Source organism: Prunus persica, chromosome G6 (genome assembly GCF_000346465.2).
Source record: "Prunus persica cultivar Lovell chromosome G6, Prunus_persica_NCBIv2, whole genome shotgun sequence".
Taxonomy (NCBI): Eukaryota; Viridiplantae; Streptophyta; class Magnoliopsida; order Rosales; family Rosaceae; genus Prunus; species Prunus persica.
The window spans coordinates 24,388,277-24,410,610 of record NC_034014.1 but is presented as its reverse complement, the minus strand read 5'-3'; the positions used below and the strand labels follow the sequence as shown (position 1 = coordinate 24,410,610).

Here is a 22,334-nt window from a genome sequence, read left to right as displayed (position 1 = left end):
TATTTAATGTCAATGTGGGTGACATTATGTAAGGATGTGCTATTTTGTTTTTATGCTGGGCTTCGTTGTCTTGGCTTATTCAACTGCACATTAAACAAAGATGTCATTGGGCCTCATGAGCCAACAAAGTAGCGAGGGCAAATAAAGTCTGAAAGATAGCGTATTCATGTACACTTTAAAACATCTTTCATCCTACCATAGTTACATCCATACAACTACATATCCAACAATTAGCAGCTGGTTCTTGTGTTGTTGCTTGCTCTTACCAGTCCAGGGATTTAGAATGGGGCATCAAGTCTTTGGCAGTGACTTTAGCCTCAAATAGCAGCAATGCTACTTTAGTGAATCACCATGGCAACATGTTAGAAGAATTGGCCCATTGGGCCTCAGGAGCCAACCAAGAGGTCCAGTTCTGTCCAACTTGTACAAAACCTGTTTTACTTCCACTAAGCTTGCAAGAATTCCTAGATACTCTTATCTTTGGTCTGAAACTGAACTCTGAACTAAGCATTAAAAGAAGGGTTCAGAATGTGTTCTATTTGCTTTGGTCTGAACTCTGAACTGAGTATAATAAATGGTTGGGAGATTTCAACAGATTGTCTGTGTTCTGTATGGTTCCAGAGAGGAGCCAGATCCCAGTAGAAATACAATCTGTGTGAAAGTCATATAATAACTTATACAATAATTCAAAATTAGATGCAGATATAACATGTGACACATTTCACATCAATTCTTGTACTCTCTTTTTGTGGGTCGAAATCAATTCTTGTACTTATGGGAGCCATTGAAGGCTTTGAAGCAATCATACAAGGAAACGCTCCCTGGTGCCTACAATTGAATCAAATTGAGTTTCCAAATCTTGTGAGTATGAAATGTGGATGTCTCATCCATGGATGACAGAAGCCGAAATATAAGGCCCTTTTTTTTATCTTTAAATTTCTTTCCCACCATATTCTTTTCTTAAGATTCTTTTTCTTGGGTTTTGGTGTTGATTTGAGTCACACCCGCTCTTGGTGGAGATTCTCCTCCGGCCTCTGTATTGTCATGCCTCATGGCCTATCTAGCTTCCAAGCACCATACTTTATTTACCTTGCTCTATAATAATTCAAGTGGCCCTCATGAAACTTGTAAATATACATGGTTTCTTAGTTTGGACAATTACACGATCTCTTGCAGATTTTGGTACAATTTCCCCATTTTCTTGTCCCATGTGCACCCAAATGACCTTTGCCCCATTTGTATCAATGCATGTTGCACAAGAAAACCATGTTTGCCCTGGCAATGAGCTCTTATTTTAATGAGATTTCTTTTTTTACTATTGAAAGATATTCAAATTCGAATTCCACCTCGACCGTGGGTAGAAAAAGAAAACTAAAACATCAAGCGGTTCTGATTTTATATACACTTTTATTTTATGTGGCAGAAGACATAGTACACACTTTAGAGAATCATCTTCCACACACCCTTTGCGTGGAGTAACATATATATATATATTTGCTTTGTCCTGAAAAAATATGCACATTATTTATGAGAAAATCAACAACCTACCAACTTGCGTGTGCAAATTTGTTTTTGGAATTCATGCATGCAGTCAAGATTTGAAAGTACCACACAATATACAGAGTAATATAAGAAGCCAATGAGAGGCTCATTCCAGACAGACCTACCAAAAGCTAGCAGGTTTAATATTCTAGAAACGGATTAGTATTGGGTTTTGTCTTATTTAATTAATTAATCAGCTAGAAATTAGATTAGATGACTTTGGTGACCCTAGTTTTCTTTACACGATGTGCCAATTGGAGACAGAGACAGGATTGAGGGTTATATAAATATACTTATACGTGTCTAGCTATTTCAAAGCAGTTTGGCATTAGATTTTGATGGTTAAGATATGAAGTTGAAAGTCCTAAGCCTGTAGGCCTGCCTGGTTAAGATATGAAGTTCAAAGTCTATATCATTCTCTATTTCTTAGAAAGATGGCCAATGTGATTGTGGCATGCAGGTATAGTTTGCATTAATTAATCAAGGAATTTGTAATTTGTCAAAAGTTAACAGATGATTGCGGGCATTCAAAAGCCATGATTGTGGATTTCTACCTAAATAATCACACTTTAGTCTAGTCAAGATGGTGTTTGCTTTCAGCTTTTGCTTTTAATCATTACCAGAACACTCCAGCAATTGGCAAACTCAGGTCCTTCCAGGCATCAGAAGAAGGAAAAACTTCATCTATGTTAGTTGTAGATGGATGTATGGACTTGTGGGGCTGAGAGCCCTCTTGCTTTTGCACATGATTCTATGAAGAAAAAAAAAATGATTATCCAAAGAAGCATAAAAGTGACAGGAAACCCAAATAAAAAAAAATTAAAAAAAAAATAAAAAAATCAAACACATAGAGAAACGTCTTGATGATCATGCAAATGGACAAGTAAATTAAGTAGCTAGCTTTATTTGTCAACTATATGGTAGGGATTGGAGACAACAATGATCTCCATGTTGTGATGCTTTTTGCTTGGATTCCATATTACACAGAAATAAAGGTGCCAAGCAAAATCATGCAAATTTTGGGGGGCCAAAGGTTGGGTGGTCATATCATATGTAAGAGTAAAGCACACCCAATGGCCTATGTCTGTAGATTTTCAGTGGTTGCCCCTAGCTCCTGCACAAAAGACACATGATCGACTTTTTTGGTACTTTGATAATTAACTTTTTTTGGTTTTTTTTTGGTTTCTAATGCCGACCCCTATGTATATTTTAACTTCATGATCATGCATGCAAAAACCCAATAATCATGGGTTTAGAGTTTGCTTGGTTTATAATTCATAATCTTCAACATTTTCAAGTACAAAATTGAAGTTTTAAGTGCGCATGTGAGGGGGAAGGAGGCAAAAGTATCCAAAATCAAGGATGACCCTCTATTTGTTTATACTCTAATTAATTAATAATTATGGTGTTTTTGTTTTTTAAGGACATTTCCTATTGAGAAATGCGATAGCATACTAAACTCACTCACTCACACACACTACACGGATGCTAGTACTTGAATCGATGACTTTTTCTGAAGAAAACGTTTGCTTCAAATCACTACATTAACGGATCCTTTACTAATAATAACTATGGTTTTAGTAAATAAATAAAACCCATATAAACAGTTAATTAGAAGAGAATAGGCCTTGCCTTTTAGGTACACCGAACAAGAGCTTAAGGTTGATTATTTATTGATTGTGGGTCATAAAATGAATCTCGTATCAAATAGAATGGAAGCAGAATTTGTTAAATACATGTATTAACAATATGTCTAAGTTGACCCATTTTTATATAATTAAACGTACACAAGTCCCATAATTGCATGACATTTGTTTGATCCCTGCCACAACAAAACAAAAGGGTGGGTGCTGCCGTAACTACAACTACAAGACTGCCTCTCCCACACGTACCCCTACAAATGGCTACCCATATTGAATTGCTTTGAGAATTCAAGATTCCTCTCTTTGTTTGGTCTGTGTCATTTGCACATATAATAAAGATGGTGGAGCCACATTCATCCAAAACAATGGAAATTAAATAAATAAATAAAGAAATATGCCAGCACACAGCATAATAACATGGTATTTATACTCGGTCGATGTTGTTAAAAAGTAATTCATATATTATAATAGATAAAGGTGTTTGAATATCACTTTCCCGTTGAGAAACAAAAAGAACCCTATGTGTACATATATACAATCACGATCACCAAAAAAAAATCATACCTATCATCTGTCCTCATCTTTTATTACTGGCTACCTTATTATTCTTAGTGTAATGTTAGATGTGTTAGTTAATGTGTACTATATACTAGTTATATTTTTAATTAATATGATTAATGGTTAATTAACACATTAATTCAGATCACATGAATGACTCGATTGTGAATTTGTCTCTCAATTGCAGGTAAAGTGCACGTGAACGCAATGTCGTTAGAAAGTTTAAGCCATTATCGACATTAACAAATTCATGTTTTAGGTAAGTGTAGAGAGACGCAATCAGTATTAAAGTTAGACAAAGTTTTGGCCTTTTCGCTGCCGACAAATTAAAATTTTAAGTTTGGCCTTTCATCACTGATAAATTGATGTTTTAAGTAATGGCAGAGATACGGTGTCAGTGTGAAGGTAAACTAAATTTTGCTCTTTTTGTCGTTGATAAATAGATGTTTTAGGTAAAGGCACAGATACGATGTCAATGTAAAAGTAGACTAACTTTTGGCTCTTTTCATCGCTGACAAATTGATGTTTTAGGTAAGAGCAGAGATATGGTGTCAGTGTAAAACATAAACCAAAATTTAGCCCTTTTCGTCCCCGACAAATAGATGTTTTAAGTAAGGGTAGAGATACGATGACAATGTAACTGTAGGCTAAATTTTGACACTTTTTGTCGCCAACAAATTAATAATTTAGGTAAGAGTAGAGATACAATATCAGTACAATAGTAGGCCAAATTTTGATCATTTTCATCACTGGTAAGTTGATATTTTATGTAAGGGCATATATAGGATGTTATTAGTATAAAAGTATAATAAATTTTTGCCCTTTCATCACCGACAAATTGATGTTTTAGACAAGAACATATCACAAATTAACAAGCTGTCATTCAAATGACAAACACCACCCGAACAAAAACATCTATGTATAGTATCCTATTAAGAAGCTATATGTTAGGGGAGTTACCTTTTCCGATCATATCATGTGGACTTGTTAGATTACTAATGCAAATAACTCAACTGTGATTCTATACTCCTTTAGTTGCAGACAATTTACATGCAAACACGCCATCGTTGGAAATAGAGACTAGTTGTTGTCCCTTTTCGCCCCCAGCAAATTGATCTTTTAGGCAAGAGCACATCTACATGTAAACAAATTGTTATTGTCCATAGTCTTCATTACAAGACTCACAAGCATGCATTTCTTGCAATTTTTGGCAGTTAAACAATCTTCAATTACCCTCATATGACCATAGAGGGAAACACCAGAACAGCCATGAAATTGTCCAAAAAAAGACCAGGCATACAAGGAGTGAAGCCAACAGCTTGCCATGGAGGACCAGGCAGGACAGTGACGTGGCATAGCCCAGTAAGGACACATGGAAAAAGGGGCAGAGCCATAGTCTGTTTCACCTCACGCCCTTTTACACACGCCACTTGCCCGCCCAGAGGCTGAGTCCCCTCTGTCAGTCTATCGGTATTTGAAAGTTCAAAAAATCCCCAAAACAAAACAAAACCAAAACCAACCCCACTCTCTCTCTCCTCTCTCTCGCTTTCTTCATTTCACACCCAGTCACCCGCTCTCTCTCCCTCTCTCTCTCCCTCTCTTCTCTGTTCTCAGACACGGACGCCTCTTTATTACTCTCACTCTATCTCTCTGTCTCCGTTTCAACAGCCTTCTCTCTCCTTCTCTTTCTTTACAAGATCTGGTTTTTTCTGCAATTTTCTTTTTTTCTGTGTGTGGAGCTGAAAACTTAGGGCTTTTTCTTTTTAGGTGTGATTTTCTCCGAAGCTTCGTGTTGCGTGCGTCTGTGGGGAGTTTCCGATCTCTGTTTCTTCCGCATTACTTTTGTGTGCGTAAATTTTTAATTTTTAGGTTTGGGAGGGTGTTTTAATGAGTGAAAATGGAGAAGTTGCGGCCAAGGAGGTCTAAGATTACGAGCATTGCTGATAGGAGCTCCGAGGAAAGATTCGCCTCCACTGAACGAGCTTTTAGAGGAGGTCTGGTGCTCTGATTTTGGCTTTTTTTGTTTTTGTTTTGTGGTTTTTCAACTCCGTAAGTTGTCTGAAATTCCGACCCTGTTTGTTTTCCGAGAAAACCGAGAGAAAGAAAGAAAGAAAAAAAAGAAGGAAGACGAAATTCAGATTTTGGCTGAAATTAGTTATTTTTCCCTCGGTGTTTTCGAAACGCAACGATTAAGCTAAACTATCAAGCTTCCTTGAACGGAATCTACTAATCTCTTCTTTTCCAATTAAAGAAAATAAAAAAGTTTTGAACTTCATAACCACTTTGGATTTTTCTCAAATTTTCTTTTATCATGTTATCCACTAAAGGCAACAATTTTTATTTATTTATCAGCTTTAATTTATTTTCTCTACTGGCTGTGCAATGCAGGTTATTTTGGTTTGTGTCTGTAATTTGGTAAAGTTTGTGACTTTTCTGTGGTGGTATTGCCATGATTTCCTTTGTTTCCATAATGAATTCCAGGAGATGATGAGTTATAATTCAATTGCTTCTTTTTGATTAGTCAAAGACAATTATGAAATTTCCTCTGTTTTCTGCATGCTGTTTTCCAGACATTGCCATGTTTTCTACGTTTTATTGTTCCAGTTCTTCCCTTTTTCCCATGAACTGTTTAATCGCTCTCTGATTATTTACTGGGTTGGGTACTAGTTATTTTGATTTCTAATTGCTTGTAAATTTTATGAAGTAGATCCTTCTCACTTTGTTTATGCTTTCGAAGGGACATCCTGATGTTTTATGGTTTTATTTCCAGGAAACAGGCAGGTTAAGAAACAGAAAAACTTTCCAAAATTGGCCTCTGATTCTAGTTCTTGCAGTAGTGGCTCTACAGGGGACGACTCGGTAAGCTCATTTTCTAGTTGTGTATATTGAGCCGCATGATTTGGTTTTTGTTTTCCTGTCATTTGTAAGACAAACAGAGTAACAACTGTTTTGTGTTGAAGTGAGCCAAAGAATAGTGTTTTTCTGTGAAATCTTCGCTCATTTTGATTTATTTTCAAAATATCAACTACAGATATGGCATTCATGATCAAGTGTATTGTTTTTCCCCTTGCAGTTCACGTTTGAGTTGGGGCGACGATCTTCAACGCAAGTTGTTGGAACTCCCATAAAGAAATTATTAGCTGAGGAGATGTTGAGAGAAACTGAACCCAGAAGGAGATCGCCAAGCGTTATTGCCAAATTGATGGGTCTTGATGGGCTGCCACCTCAGCAGCCTGCTCATAGACAACAGAAAAGCATTTCAGAGAATTGTCTTCAGAGGACAAGATTGGTAGAGAAAGAGGAGAGGAGCAGCATGTGTTATGACCGCCGTTCATCTAGGAAGAACTCAAAGGAGCAACAAGAATTCAAGGATGTGTTTGAAGTTTTCGAAGCTTCAAAGGTAGAAGGTCGTAGTTGCTCTTCACGAGGGAATGCTAACTCGAAGCTCAGTGATGCTGAGATGGCTTTTGTTCGACAGAAATTCATGGATGCTAAACGTCTTTCAACAGATGAGAGGCTACAGGATTCAAAGGAATTCCATGATGCACTTGAGGTGCTGGATTCTAACAAGGATCTTCTTCTAAAATTTCTTCAGCAACCAGACTCATTGTTCGCAAAGCATCTGCATGATCTGCAAGGTGGCCCCCCTTCCCGTTGTGGTCACATAGCCTCTATGAAGTCATCAGAAGCTCAGAGGTATGAGAACATTGACCTTGGCTGGACAGCAGTGAGAGAAACCCCTCGGAAGAATAACTGTAAATCTCCTCAGGAGCATCGCGATTCTTTTTCTAGCCACTCTGACAGTAGACATGCTGGTCATAGTTCTCTCAAGTCATCAATTAACCTATCAGAAGTGAAAAATGAATCTTCCATTCCTCCTACAAGGATAGTTGTTCTGAAACCTAACCTTGGGAAGATGCTGAATGGTACCAAAACTATTTCATCACCTTGTTCTTCTCATGCTTCTATGTTAGATGGTAGGAAACACGCAGAATTTCCGAGCATTAGAAATAGGGAGACAGAATCACGGGGAAGGAAAAACTCCCAAGATAAAGATGGCCATTTGAGGCATAAGTCTAGAGAATCTAGGGAAGTTGCTAAAGAAATCACAAGGCAAATGAGGAATAACTTTAGCACCGGTTCTGTACGTTTTTCATCATCTGGTTTGAAAGGATATGCTGGTGATGAGAGTTCTTGTAGCATGTCTGAGAATGAATCTGCAAATGAATCAGAGGTGATGTCAGTGGCTTCCAGACATTCCTTTCACTTGAATAATCACTCTAGGCCGTCATCATCATGCTCTACTGAATCAACTGTGAGTAGAGAGGCCAAGAAGAGACTCTCAGAGAGATGGAAAATGACTCACAAGTCCCAAGAAATGGGAGTTGTTAGCAGGGGCAACACCCTTGCTGAAATGCTTGCTATCCCCGACAAGGAAATGCGAGCAGAAAAATTGAATGCCATGATTGGTGAGGCAAGATTTAGAGATAAATTTTCTACTGAAGATGCACCTGCACGATGTGGTGGACCTCTGGGTATCAGCAGTAGGGATGGCTGGAAGGATGGATGTATTAATAGTTTATCAAGATCGAAATCTCTTCCATCTTCATCTAGTGCATTTGGAAGTTATAAAACAAGTATGCGCCGTGAAACTATACGTGATGACAGGTATCTGATACCAAAAGAAACAGTCCAGCACGAAAGAAACCAGCTAGTAAAGGGGAATCTTGATCTTAGAGAAGGTGCCCGCAAACACTCTAGATCCAGTAATAAAAGATCGTATTCTTCTCGCTCCTTAGGTAGGGAAGCTATTGACATTTCACCTGAAACTCATACTACTCAGAGTAAAGATAAAACCGACTTTGAAGCGAACAATCAATCCCAGCAGAATATTTCAGTCTTTGAGTCATCACCTAGTAATGCTGCAGATTCAAGTTCAGCTTCTGTAAAACTGGTGGATCCGGATGCATCATTACCTTCCGAAACTCCGGATACGTTCCTTCCAGAATCATCTTCTCGTATGTTGGTAGAAGGCGATTCTTCTTCTACTCCCAAAGAGAACCTAGTTCCTCAGGTTTGTGTTTAATTGTCTGCTTGGTTTTTGATTGTGTGATAGGATAATATCAATGCTGTAATGATATAGATTTAGTAGAGACTTATTGATGTTGAAATCCCCAGGACTGATTCTAAAAAACTCTTATATGATTTCATTTTTGATGTTCCTGAGGACAAAAAAATATATATATACCTGTTGCATATTACTCTTTGTGAGATGTTAATTATTGTTGATGATTTTACCATATACCATTTTATACAAACAAGTAGATGTATCAATTCATCATACTTTGTGTATGTCACTTCTATTCTATGTGTTTGGAATTCATTTCCTGCGCAGTTGAAATCTGAGCTTTGCATCAAAATATTTTTCTCTTAAATATTTCAATAAATTTCCAGGAACCATCAATCAGGCCACCTGTTGAACGGGCAGTCCCCTCTGACCACCCTGTACCTGGAATAGAATCGCCTGCAAGAACTAAGGAGGCGGATCAACCCAGTCCTGTTTCCGTTCTGGAAGTTCCTTTCACTGATGATGCATCATCTTCTCCTGAATGCTTTGAGAGTCTCAATGCTGACCTGCAAGGTAATTGGAAGACCATTTATATTGATTATTTTTTAGGTTTCTAGTGCTAGTTTCCTTATGGAATATGTAGGTGCTGGAATAGAATAAACTATTGCCTTGCTGCTTTCCAATTATATCATGTGCGAGAAGTCAGTTGATTTTGCAATTTCTGAGTGTGGATGTTGGATAAGGTGGGCTGTAGTCGTTGGTGGGAGTTGAAATTTTGTCCGCCATATCAATTGAATTTGTTGAACTGAATCTGTTTTGACTTCTATTATGACTATGATTACCTTTTCTTCCTTCTGTGTTGCACATTCGTTTAGTTAATTGATCTATTCCTTTTGTTTGCCTTAATTTTCATATTCTATTTGGTTGTTAGGGCTTCGGATGCAGCTTCAGCTACTCAAGCTGGAGTCAGAACCATATGCAGAGGGACCCATGGAAATCTCAAGTGATGAAGAAGTTGGTGAAGAATCTACTGGGTTTTCAGATGCAATAGGACTTCATAGAGATCAAGGGAGCTGGGAGTCCTCGTACTTGGCCGATATTTTAACTGAATCTGGTTTAAACAGTGCTGACTCGGGTACCTTTTTGACAACATGGCACACTCCAGAATGTCCTGTGAGCCCTTTACTGTTCGAAGAGCTTGAGAAGAAATACTCTGATCAGACTTCTTGGCCAAAGCCTGAGAGGAGATTACTGTTCGACCGGATAAATTCAGGGCTTCTGGAGATGTTTGAGCAATTCACTGATCCACACCCATGGGTGAGGCCTGCAAACAAAAGAGTTGGTCCCAAGTGGATCCATAGAAGTGTACTCCATGGTGTTCTGTGCAAGTTGCTGGCAAGCCAAGAAGAGAACGCAAATGAGGACAATCTGGAGAAAGTGCTCGAAAGAGACTCGCTGTGGTTGGATTTGGGAGACGACATAGACATAATAGGTAGGGAAGTAGAGAACTCGTTGATAGATGAGCTAGTAGCAGAGGTAGTGGTTATGTAGTGTAGAATGCGAAAATTTTCAACTCAAGTTTTTTTCTTTGTTGGTCTAGAAGCTTAAGTAGAGTATGTAAATGAAGCCATGAAATGGTAGTTTCATGAGAAAGATGAATAAAAAGATTAGTCTTTGCTACAAAAGTTGTTAACTTGGTATGACTAATGATGGAGAATAGAATGCTTCGGGACTGCAAAATGATGCTACTTTTTTTTTTCTTAGGTAGTCTACAAGACTACAGACTACAACAGGACACTTGCAACCAAATGTTGCGGCCACAATGGAAACTTACCATAAATATGTATTCATATCGAATTTGTATTTATAACTCATATTTATGAATACCAGGCTAGTAGGGTGAAAATGACTTTCCTTTAAGATAAAATTTCCTCCTATCCTTCAACGAAGAAAACATTTGATAAGCTTCCATAGTTGGTGAACCTCATATGGCATACTTTACTGGCTACAGACGAATATACAGATGAAATACAATGGCATAGAGCCTAACTTGGATTGATAGTGCTATTAAATAGCAAACAAGCACTTGAGGAAAATAAAGTAAAAACTTTAAAGAATTTCTTAGTGAAGTATAACCTAATTCCTATATGAGCAAGTATGGCATGATTTTCACTCAGAAGCAACAAAAAGGAAAAATAGAAAACAAGAGATTCATGAAGAAGAGCATGGCACTAACCTGTCAAAAATTGTCATTGGTGGTGGCCTTGGTGCTTGTGCTAGTGTTGGGCTTTGCCTCTTTCTCCCCAGATGCAAGTAAGCTCATCACAAATAAAGGAGAGAAGCATGGGCAGTTTCATGGAGGAGGGGCTACATTTGGCCACATGCTATCAACTAGATCTCTAATTCCACCATCTGGTCCAAGTAAGGGACATAGCAAAAATCTACCTCCTCTATCATTTCAACCAAAATCAAAGTTTGGTGTATTACCAAAAGGCCCTCCAATTCAACCTTCTGATGCAGGTAAAGGACATGGTCTGAGTCCTCCTTTTCCAAGAAAATTGGAGTTTTCTATGCTGCCAAAGGGTACTCTCATTCCACCATCTGGTCCTGGTGGTAGGCATAATGCAAGTCCTCCTCAGCAAAGTTCATCAGAAAATTAAACTTTGGTATGTTACAAAAGGTGCACTACAGTTCTACCACCTTGTTCTAGCTAGTAGCAGATAATTGTGTGAGCTCACCTGTTTCTGGTTTTTAAATAAAGTTGATGCACCAATTCAACCATCTCAACCCACCAGAAGAACACGGACCAGTCCTTCAAATCCACATGGCAACGTTTGGTACCTAGAATTATATTGGATTAGATAACTCACAAATTTCAAGTATGTTAAAAAAAAAATCAAAAATATGAAAGTTGAAGGGATTTTTCATTTCATGACGAACTCATCGTTTTACCTTTAATTTGGACAAAATTTAGAAATTGGCCTTCATTTCTTGCTTCAACTTTGAAGGACCTTAGTACTAGGATAAATAATCTGTCACGACCCAAAATGTAGCATGTATCCAGCTTAGTATACTTGGGTTAAATTTGTGGCCTTGTTCATGTACTTGGGTTATCATTCAATGGCTCAAATGGCCTTCGATTTATTTTCCGCACTACACTACATATATGCCAAGATTTTTACAATCCTATGGCATCAACCTACCATAATATTAAAATCTATTTTCTAAGTTAAGAATATTTCATTATTGTTTTTCTCCTATTTTTTATTTTTCATATATTCATGTACTCGTTCTAGATTTTCGATGCCAAGTTTTTACATATCTAATTAACTTAAAGTAACACTATTTTAACCTAAGATGTATCATCACTACTCTTCTCAACACTTGACACACATCTATTGACATAACTATAGTTAACTCTTTGTTTTGTATTTATGGAACTATTGTTACGCCAATGGACATGTGTCAAGTGTTGTGAATGGTAGTGAGGTCCAGGGTACAGCTTGGGTTAAAGTGACAAGCAAAAATGCTCCCTCCAACCACCGACACATATTTAGATTGTTCTAAATTTATTATATTTCATTGTCATTTTCCTCTTAGCTTCACATAATTAACCTCCTCGATTGGTGAACCCTATAGGCCTTTGATTGAAAGAAAGTAAAGAATTTACCATAACTATAATTTCCTAATCAGTAGCTGATTGATTACAATTAACAATTTAGGGAAATCAATGACTGAAAAAGAAACGGCAAGTCTTCAGGAGCGATTACAGTAATCAATCAATCAATCAAGTGATTGAGTGGGAAGAGGAAATCGTGGCTGATTGCTAGGGATGAATGCAAATTATAAGGCAGAGTGGAGCAAATGATTTTCATTCTCAAATCAAAGTCAAAAAGAAGAAGGCGAAGACGAAGAAGAAGAGAAGCATGAAGAAAATGGCAGGTGCCCCAAAAAAAATGTGTTGGATAACCTTGGTGCTTTTGCTGGTTTTGGGCTTTGCCTATTGCTCTCCAGATTCCAGTGAACCTAGGCAACCAAAAACCACTCCAACTTCACCTTCTAGTTCTGGCAAATCACATATTGTGAGTCCAGTTGTTCTAGAATATTCATCAAGAAAATTGAACTTTGGCATGTTACCAAAGGCTCCATATCCACCATCTGGCCCTAGCACAGGAGGCAATGCAAGTCCATTAAACTTTGGCATGTTACCAAAGACTCCATATCCACCATCTAACCAAGCACAGGAGGCAATGCAAGGCCAACGCTTTCAGCTTCACTAAAAAATTTGAATTTTGGTGTATGATCAAAGGTTCCATCTCCACCATCTATCCCTGGCAAAGAAGGCGCAGGTCCAGCTTTTTTAGGAAAAACAGAATTTTGGTTATCTTCTTCTAGATTCATCAAGAAATTGAAGAAAATATTAAATTCTGGCTTGGTACAGAATTTAATCTCATGTTGAGTTGGGATATCACACGTTGATTTGTTTAATCTCATGTTGTTCAATTTCGTCGAGCACCATACTACTAGGTGCAGTGAACAATGTTTCGTGTGTAAACTTCTGCTTTATGTACTATGCCAATGTTAATTTTTGACAAATATATTTTTGCTCACCACCAATGTTATGGCAATGTTAATTTTTGATAAAAATGACTCTTTTATAAATTAGGAAGGGGAAGAGATTTTCTCACACGCACACACACTATCAAGATGTCATCGGGGGTCGAACTTGAAACCACTGATTTGCAAGTTAAGACTCTTTTTCACTAAGTTCTATCCCATTGGCAAGTTAACATCGTTCCAAATCATTCTTTTTTTCCACTGAGCAATTATTTGAAACCACTGTGCAATTATTGGTGACGAGACTTGGCAAGTTAACATCGTTCCACTATACATAAATTTGAGACCACTGATCTATAAGTCAAGAATAATTTATTTTTTTTAAAATTTTTTTAATCTCTCCTCCACATTATTTATTTCTCAAGGGAAAGGTTCAAGTAGTTCACTCGACTTAAATATTGTGAGTGTAAGCTTATGAGGGTCAAGGTTGTTGTATCCTGGAGGGTCCATGCAATCTAGCTACATTGAGACATTGTCTCCAATAGATAAAATCTACTCTTGAGGATTGATTACAAGCCTCAATTTAAACCTCTTATTCCAATCATGCTTCCATGAAGACCGATTTCTACGTCACAAAAGATAAGTATTTTGCTGTAATTTTATTAATTTTATTTACTTTATTATGTCAACGTAAATTTTAAATTTTCTAATATTTATTTTATGTGATGTTTTGCAGGAAAAGTAGTATCATCAACAAAATTTTCCAACAGAGGCCAACTTCGAGTTAATTATGCACTAAATCCAATGTATTAACTGGTTCAACGGCGAATTTTTATTTTTATTTTTATAATTTATTTTATCTTTTAATTCAATTCAATGATTAAAAAGTGCAATGCATCAGTGCATTGGATGTACCATAGAGTGACTATGCAAACACATTTTCAGTGAATTGAAAACAAAGAATTAGAGAACCAAATTTACAATGAAACCCATTCTGGACTTTATTTGCGAATTTCCACAAGAATTTTACATATAATATGACGCAATGATTAAAAGAGTAATTGGGGTCTCTAGTACTTGTTGTTGTTGCGACAAATGATAACGTACAAGTCTCGCAACAGTAATGAGGGACCAGAGTGCTGCATCCCGAAATTTGAACTTCTCGACAGATGAAAAGGAGGAGAAGGGCTTGATGATGTTTTTCTGCTATGCCGCCGAGATGGTGGAATTGGAATGCCCGTTGGCAGAATACCAAAATTGAATTTTCTTGATGAATCAGGTAAATGTAGCCCATCTTCCATGAAACAAGTTGGGCTTCTCTTCCCTATTTGTTGCATCAAGTAGCACAACCACAAAGGCCATCCATGAAAGCTTTTGATAGGCTTCTGCCATGGTGCTAATGCTTCTCCTTTTTCTTTTTCTTTTTCTTGTTGGTTTATGCATGAAAAGTGAAAACCAATGTCCACGAAACGATCCCTATATAAGAACTAGAGGATATTTCATTAGGAAAACCAACATTTTTTCGGTCACATCCAATGCCACCCTTTTGTGCACTGTTTATTTTCTATTTGAAGTTTTTGCTCTACTAACCCTACACACCACAACTAGTTGATATGAATATTTGTTGGCGGGTCTTTGTTGCCTCTCGTGCCATAGTTCTTTCTCATAAGTTTTTTTTATTGGAGCTGTCAAAATGATAAGCTTATAGCATTGTATAAAACATTAAAAAAAATTGAGTAGATTAGTTATATGGATAAGAAAAAGGAAAGATCTGCCTTGTAATGTAGTCAAAATTGCATACAGAAATCTTTGTAACTTAGTATCTTGGATTTCTTTCCCTTATTTTCAATTGAGAAAAAGAAAAAGTAAAAAAGGAACACGTTACAATGTTATTCATAAATAAAACACTGATTTTAGAGTGACAATATTTTATTACCTTAACATATGATGCATCATGAACTTTCTTTATTTAAAATTATAAATATCATAATCATCATATCATATCATACACATCAATTGGAACCTAGAAAATTAAAATAGTAGTTTCCTCCCAAATTTTTTTTTTATAAATAAAATAGTAGTTGGCGCCCTAGTAATAGGGTGCTTGAAATTGCTAAAATGCTGGAGGAGGTGGAATCTCATAGCGAGGTGGACCGTGTGAAGGCCCGGAATAATGCATCCTGAAATTGAAAGGAGGAGGAGGGCTCGAAGTTCTTCCGCTAAGCCCTGATGGTGGAATTGGAGTGTACTTTGGTAAAGTACCAAAGTTGAAAGGATGAGGAGGAGGAGGAGGGTCCGAAGTTCTTCTGCTAGGCCCTAGAGGTGGAATTGGAGTGGACTTTGGCAAAGTACCAAAGTTAAAAGGAGGAGGAGGAGGAGGGTCCGAAGTTCTTCCGCTAGGCCCTGATGGTGGAATTGGAGTGTACTTTGGCAAAGTATCAAAGTTGGAAGGATGAGGAGGAGGAGGGGGAGGTCTTGAAGTTCTTTTGCTTGGCCAAGACGGAGGAATTAGAGTGCCCTTTGGCAAAGTACCAAAGTTGAATTTTCTTGATGTTCCAGTGTTAGGTCCAGTTGGTGGAACACGGGCCCTGGCTGCTTTCCAAAAATTCAAGCTTCTGTGGGTAAATTCACCACCACCACCCTGTGAAGAGCATGAGGCAAAGCCTAAAAGTAGCACAAGCAGAGAGGCCACCCATGAAATTTTTTCATAGGCTACTGCCATGTTATTTGAAGGATTACGAATGGGAAATGAAAACCAATCTACACTACACGACCCTTATATAACAATTTAGAATCAGATTTCTCAAATTAATGTCACTTCTCTTTTTGGTCAAATCCCATGCACCTTTTGTGCAAATTTTATTTTCTATTTCAAGGGCCATCTACTAATCTTACCTCAGAAATTAGTAGATTTGTGCAATGTTATGCGTATTATTTGGTTTCTAGTCACTTGTAGTAAATGAGAAAATTTTTTTGATATTCCCATTTTTTTAATATAAAAAAGAGATGATTTTCTATTTGAAGGGCCATCCACTAATCTTACATCAGAAATTATAGTAGATTTGTGCAAATTTATTGCGTACTTGGTTTCTAGTCATTTGTAGTAAATGAGAAAAAAATTGATATTCCCATTAATAACAACAAAAAATGAGAGACGATTTTCACGATCAGATTAGGTTTTCCAACAACAACAAAAATAGATAAGATTAGATTTGTTTAAATGAAGTTTTAAAAGGTAAATTTGAAAAAAATTATAAATAAAATACTTAGAAAAAAATTAAAATGACTATATATATTTATAAAATTTCAGGTATTAGGAAGAAATCCCTATGTATTAGGAATAGGACTGTTACATACATGGTGAAATGGGATCCGGATCCTCTACTCTGATTTTCTCTGTCATAATCCGCTTTACTTTCATTGTAATGTTGCCACACCATTAAAGAGCAATCCAAAGGTAGAGAATATAACACTTGTATTTTAGAAATAAATAACATATATTATATGTATTTTTGACAAAGTAAAGGCAATAAACAGCGTTCTCTCCAATCAAATTAGAGCAAGATGAATGAGAGTTTTTTTCTTTTCTTTTCACATTTTAGTTTTAAACTTTTAATTGATTAATTAATATTTTGATACCATTCGTATTTTTCAGTTAATTTTTTATATATATTTTTACTTACTCTGGGATAAAGCTGATGAGAGATGAGAAGTGCATGTCTCTTTTTTGTTTTAGGGTGATGTGTCAATTTTTAAATCTCGTATGGAGAATAAAAGTAACTTTGGTATTTGGAACTAAAAACAAAATCAACACTTGAATACGATATCAAACAAAAGATTACAAATTAAGCAACCCAAAACCCTATTGATAGCAGATTACATAATCTAGGAAATTCAAAGAAAACCCATGAAAACTCAACTAAAAACCTAATAAATTGGCTCACCATAGTCTAAGCATCAAAGGGTCCGCTGGGATCAACCTGTTTGCAGATGCCCAAATAAGTAAGGTACAAGACTCTATCTTTGGCGCCAGTCCTGTGATTCTTGGTGTGCTTGCAGAAATACTTCAACTCAGAAAGCTTACAGCATCCAAGCATCTGACCCAAAAGCAAGAAGAGCCAATTGATCGACCGTTTCTTGGAAATCACAGGCTTCATGCATTTGCTCTGATGACAATGATTGCAATCGGGCAACGTGGGATCCATCCAAAATTCTGGTGCCCTGTCATGCATGGCGGATTTGTGTTCCGAAACGAACTTCGCAACTTCGAGGAATTTCTTGGGAAAATTATATGAAATCTCAAAGCTTTGGTCGCATTTCTTGCATTGAACAAGGCCAGTGATCGTATTCACGTGATTGGACTGCAGGTAGTGAAGGTTGTGGACCGTGGCACGTTTTGTTGTAGCCCAAGGGTATGGGGCTGGTATCGTTTCTGTTTTGCCTTGGCTTAGGGTTCGAGCAGGGGATCTTCGGGTTCGAGTCGGACGGGACGGGCCTGGTAGGTCATGGTGAAAGGCAGGAGGGCTGTGTGGGAGATGGTAGAGGTGAAAATCAAAAGGTGGCGGTGGCTGTGGCACTGCTGAAAAGAGAGGCAAGCGTTGTGGTGGTGGTGTTGAAGCCAAGAGAGGAGGAGGTTGGCTTGAGTTTGAATGCATGTATTGGCTATGAGGCGTTGAGAGGGAAAGGGCCAGGAGATCTTCATGTTCTTCATCAATTTCAGAGGGTTTGAAGTTTTTCTTCATGATGTTTTTAGGGTTTCTAGTGTGGAGACAAAGAAGGCGTGGGAAAGAATTTGGGGAACGAATTTGAGGGAAGACAAGAGAAAGAAGGAAGACAGTTTTGTTTTCGTTTAGGAATATATAACTGATTTTCAGAAAATAAGTAGTGGGAATCAAAAGTATTCTGATGAGACTATAATTCTAAATTTTTTATTTTATTTTTTAAAAGGATAACCTTGTAAAATTGTTATATTGTATATGCTTGTAGATAACGATATTTTGGATAATTTGTTTTCCAATTTAAATTTGGAACTCCACCGTGAATTTATCCATGTTGTTTGAAAAAAAAAAAATCTGAACTGAGGAACAAGGAAATAATTTGCTAAACACCGAATTAATGTGTTTTAATTAAAACAAATAGTGAAATAAGTTGCTAATATCATCGTCCGTGTTTTAGTTTCTTTTGTTTTAGCAGGGTTTGTTGTCTTTGATTACTTTAGATTTGAATTAGTCCTAGTCCTTAGTCTATAGGAAGTTGATTTAGATAAGACAGTGGGATATAATCAGCAGGTTTTGTGGGATATCACTCCTACAACATTACCTAGTTCAACTACAAAGTAAATATTTCAAAATTACCTATAGTAGTTCAATTACAATGTAAATACTTCAAAAGTAGCTACAGAATGGTAAGTTCTGCCATGTGCAACTTCAAGTTTTTGTTTGATATATGAATTACTGTCAATTGAAAGCAGGGAATGACAATGGCCAAATGGAAAGTCAATGTATCAACTATTACCATCATATTTAAAGTCAAGGTATCAACTATTACGAACTTAACGAATTCGTCGATATTTCATTAATTTATTGATATGTGACACAAGAAATTCACGTATAATATGACCTGTGGATTAGACTAGTAATTGGTATCTTTAGTACCTGTCACACATTTGAATTAGTCGTATCCCAAATTCAAAGTTCTTGATGGATCATGAGGAGGAGGAAGAAGACAAGTGTTGGATTCTTGTTGTCGTTTGTCCAGTGCAATGTGTATTTGATTTTTACTCAAATGTAGCAAACAAAAGGATTATGAGTCCTATATGATTCTTGGCGTGCTTACGGAAATACTTCAATTCAAAAAGCTTACAGCACCCAAGCATTTGACCCAAAAGCAAGAACAGCACATTGATGGACCGTTCTTCGAAACCACAGCCTTCATACAACTTTTTCTATTCACAATTAATGCATACAATTGGGCAATGCGGGATTCATCCAAACGGCTGGTGCTTTGTCATGCATGGTGCGTTTGTGTTCCGAAAGGAAACTTGCAATCTCCATGAAGTTCTGGTGCAAATCATAATAAATCTAGTAGCTTTTGTCACATTTCTCGCATTGAACAAGGCTGCTGATCATTCTCATGCGATTGGACAGGAGTACGTTTCATTGTAGCCCAAGAGTTGGAGTTAGAATTGTAAGGTTGGGGGCCGAAATAGAAAATACAAATATATCACATACATAAGTTTTCAAGATGAGTTACATGTTAGAGTTAAATATTTCTAGCTTAGATCTTCCAGTCAGGCAGTAGGGTTGTGTTGGAGATTGGAGAGGTGAAAATCAGAAGGTGGTGGTGAGGATGGTGGCTGTGGCACTGGTGAAAGGTGTTGATGTCAAGGGAGGAGTTTGGGGTGAGTTTGTAGGCATTGGTAGGCTATGGCCAGTTGAGAGGGATAGGTTTAGAAGATCTTCATCTTCTTCATCAATCTCAGAGGGTTTAGAGGGCTTCGCGGTTTAGAGTTTCAATTTTTGTATGGAGACAAGAAGGATTCAGATAAAATTTGGGGAAGAAATTTTTCAAGGAACACGAAGACAGTTTTGTTTTGAAATTATAACAGATTTTAGAAATAAGAAGTAGTAGTGAATCAAAATTTACAATTAGAATTCCACCCCATCAGAATACTTTTGATTTACCGATACTTCTTATTTTCTCAAAATCCATTATATTCCTTCAATTAAAACTTGTCTTTTTTTCTTTTTTTTTTTCTCCTCTGAAGTTTCTTCCCCAAATTTTCTTCTTCTTTGTCTCCTCCACAAAACTGAAACGATAAACCACCAATAGGTTCATTGCTTATCTTATATTTTCACATTCCAAATTTCATTGCCGTGTTTTTACATATCTTATTTTTCCTTTTTTACCAAAATGTCTTTTTTATTTTCTCCTTTCGAGTGTCCAAGCACCTACAAATCTTGATTGTTCTAAATTTATTAGAATTCATTGTCATTTTTTCTGTTAGCTTCACATAAACCTGTACAATTAGTGAACCCCATATCCAACACTTGATTAATTACTAGGGATGAAATCAAATAAAAGAATTACAAAATTTCAAAAAATTCCTAGTGAAGTATAATCTAGTTATCTTATAATAAAGCATGGAGAACATGGCAGAAGCCCCCCAAAAATGTCTTGGATAACCTTGGTGCTTTTGCTAGTTCTGACAAATCCAATCTTTTTGACTGAGGTCTTCATGAAAATTGAATTTTGATATGTTACCAAATGTCACTCCAACTTCACCATCAAGTCCTGGTAAAGGAGAGATGCAATTCCAACTCTTTTAAGTTCATCTAAGAAAATTAAATTTGAACCAAATTGGAAGTCAAGGTATATATCAACTATAACCTCAAATTATTAATCTCAACCGATTGGTTGATATTTCATTAATATATTAATATGTGATCCTATTTTGGATCTCATTTATCTATATATATAAAGCAAAAGGCAGAGAATGGTGAAACATTCAAAATACCAGAAAATGCCCTTGGTTAATACAAACATTAAGAATTGAAATTATTAATTAAATGAGGATAATATGGTAAATTCATAATTTTTCATATTAAAAAAATTAAAATTAAAAGAAAATTCAAATAATGAATCCTATTTTTATGGAACACAACTATCCATTATCTTTTTTAATTCTAAAATAAATTTAAATTTTTAAAAAAAAAAGCCTCTCGCAGGCGCAGAAGAGCGTGCAGAGAGGCTAGTAAATTATAACAAGAAATTTACATATAATATGACGTGTCGATTAGAATAGCATTGGCACACACGCGTCTAGTATGTTATCAAATTAACTGCATAGATACAATTTGATTCAAATAAATTTAAAATAGCTATATACATTTATAAAATATGAAAAAAAAATTTCCTTCGTTTTCTCACAAACAAGTATTACAAACATTGCGAACAAAACTCATAGTCAAAATCAATAATTGAATATGATATGAATAAAAAGATTACAGATTAAGCAACCAAAACCTTATTGAAACCAGAGTTACATATAATCTTTAAAAATTCAAAGAAAACCCATGAAAACTCAAACTAAATTGGTGCCCCATGATCCAAATATCAAAGGTTCCATTGGGACCAATCTGTTTGCAGAGGCCCAAATAAGATACAAGACTCTATCCTAAGAGTGGCTCCAGCGAAGGAGCCCAGCCCGAGGCAAGGGCAGAAAAAAAAAAAAATTCGCTCCAGCGTGCAGCCCAGGCCCGGGTTTGGTGTGGGACCCACCAACTCGGGCGAGCCTGAAGGCCAAACCAGCCCCAGGTCCAAAACGCGGGTGCTGACGTCAACGCTGGCGGTACGCTGCCATGTGTCGCGCTCAGTGCCTTCCGATCTGCTTCTCCTTTCTAATCCAACGGCTGAGGCTTTTTTGGGTGAAAAAAATATGAAAAAAAATTCTAAAAAATTCTGATATTTTTTTCTATAAATACCTATCAATACCCTTCACTTTCAACACCAATACTCTTACATTTCATTATACTTCTACTAATATTCACTCTTTTTACACAACATTTTCCTCTTTTTCATCTAGCATTTTGATTTCATATTTTTATGGCTTCTTCTATCGAAACCGGAGGGGCTTGGAGCACAATGGAAGATGTTTCTTTGTGTGAGGCTTGGCTCCAAATTTGTCATTGTCCCGTGTCCGGCAATGAAATGAAATTTTTTCATATGTGGAAAAAAATTCATGCCGAATTTTGTGAAAAAATTCCGGGGTCTACTCGTACGGAGATGGCATTATCCAGTAGGTGGAAAATTCTCAATAAAGAGTTGGGAAAATGGAGAAATGCCCTAGCAAAAGCGATGGACAACTATAGAAGTGGGCAAAATCGTACTAACGAGGTAAGTATTTTATAATTTTTGTGTTATTAAGTTTAATCTCCTAATATATATATTTTGTTAATATTGCTTGC

At 36.7% G+C, this 22,334-nt stretch overlaps 3 protein-coding genes across 3 annotated transcripts; 1 reads left to right on the top strand and 2 right to left on the bottom strand.

Annotated features, from left to right (window-relative positions):
• On the top strand, positions 5,059–10,551 carry LOC18774887. Its single transcript, XM_007207839.2, has 5 exons — positions 5,059–5,737; positions 6,514–6,602; positions 6,817–8,817; positions 9,198–9,384; positions 9,743–10,551. The coding sequence occupies exons 1-5, from the start codon at positions 5,641–5,643 to the stop codon at positions 10,360–10,362; spliced, it is 2,994 nt and encodes a 997-aa protein (XP_007207901.2). The 5' UTR covers positions 5,059–5,640; the 3' UTR covers positions 10,363–10,551.
• LOC18774783 (formin-like protein 5) lies at positions 15,482–16,090 on the bottom strand. The gene has a single exon (XM_020565864.1). It carries the CDS (start codon positions 16,088–16,090, stop codon positions 15,482–15,484), a length of 609 nt encoding a protein of 202 aa, XP_020421453.1.
• LOC18773647 lies at positions 17,319–18,110 on the bottom strand. Its single transcript, XM_007207832.1, has one exon. The coding sequence runs from the start codon at positions 18,108–18,110 to the stop codon at positions 17,319–17,321; it is 792 nt and encodes a 263-aa protein (XP_007207894.1).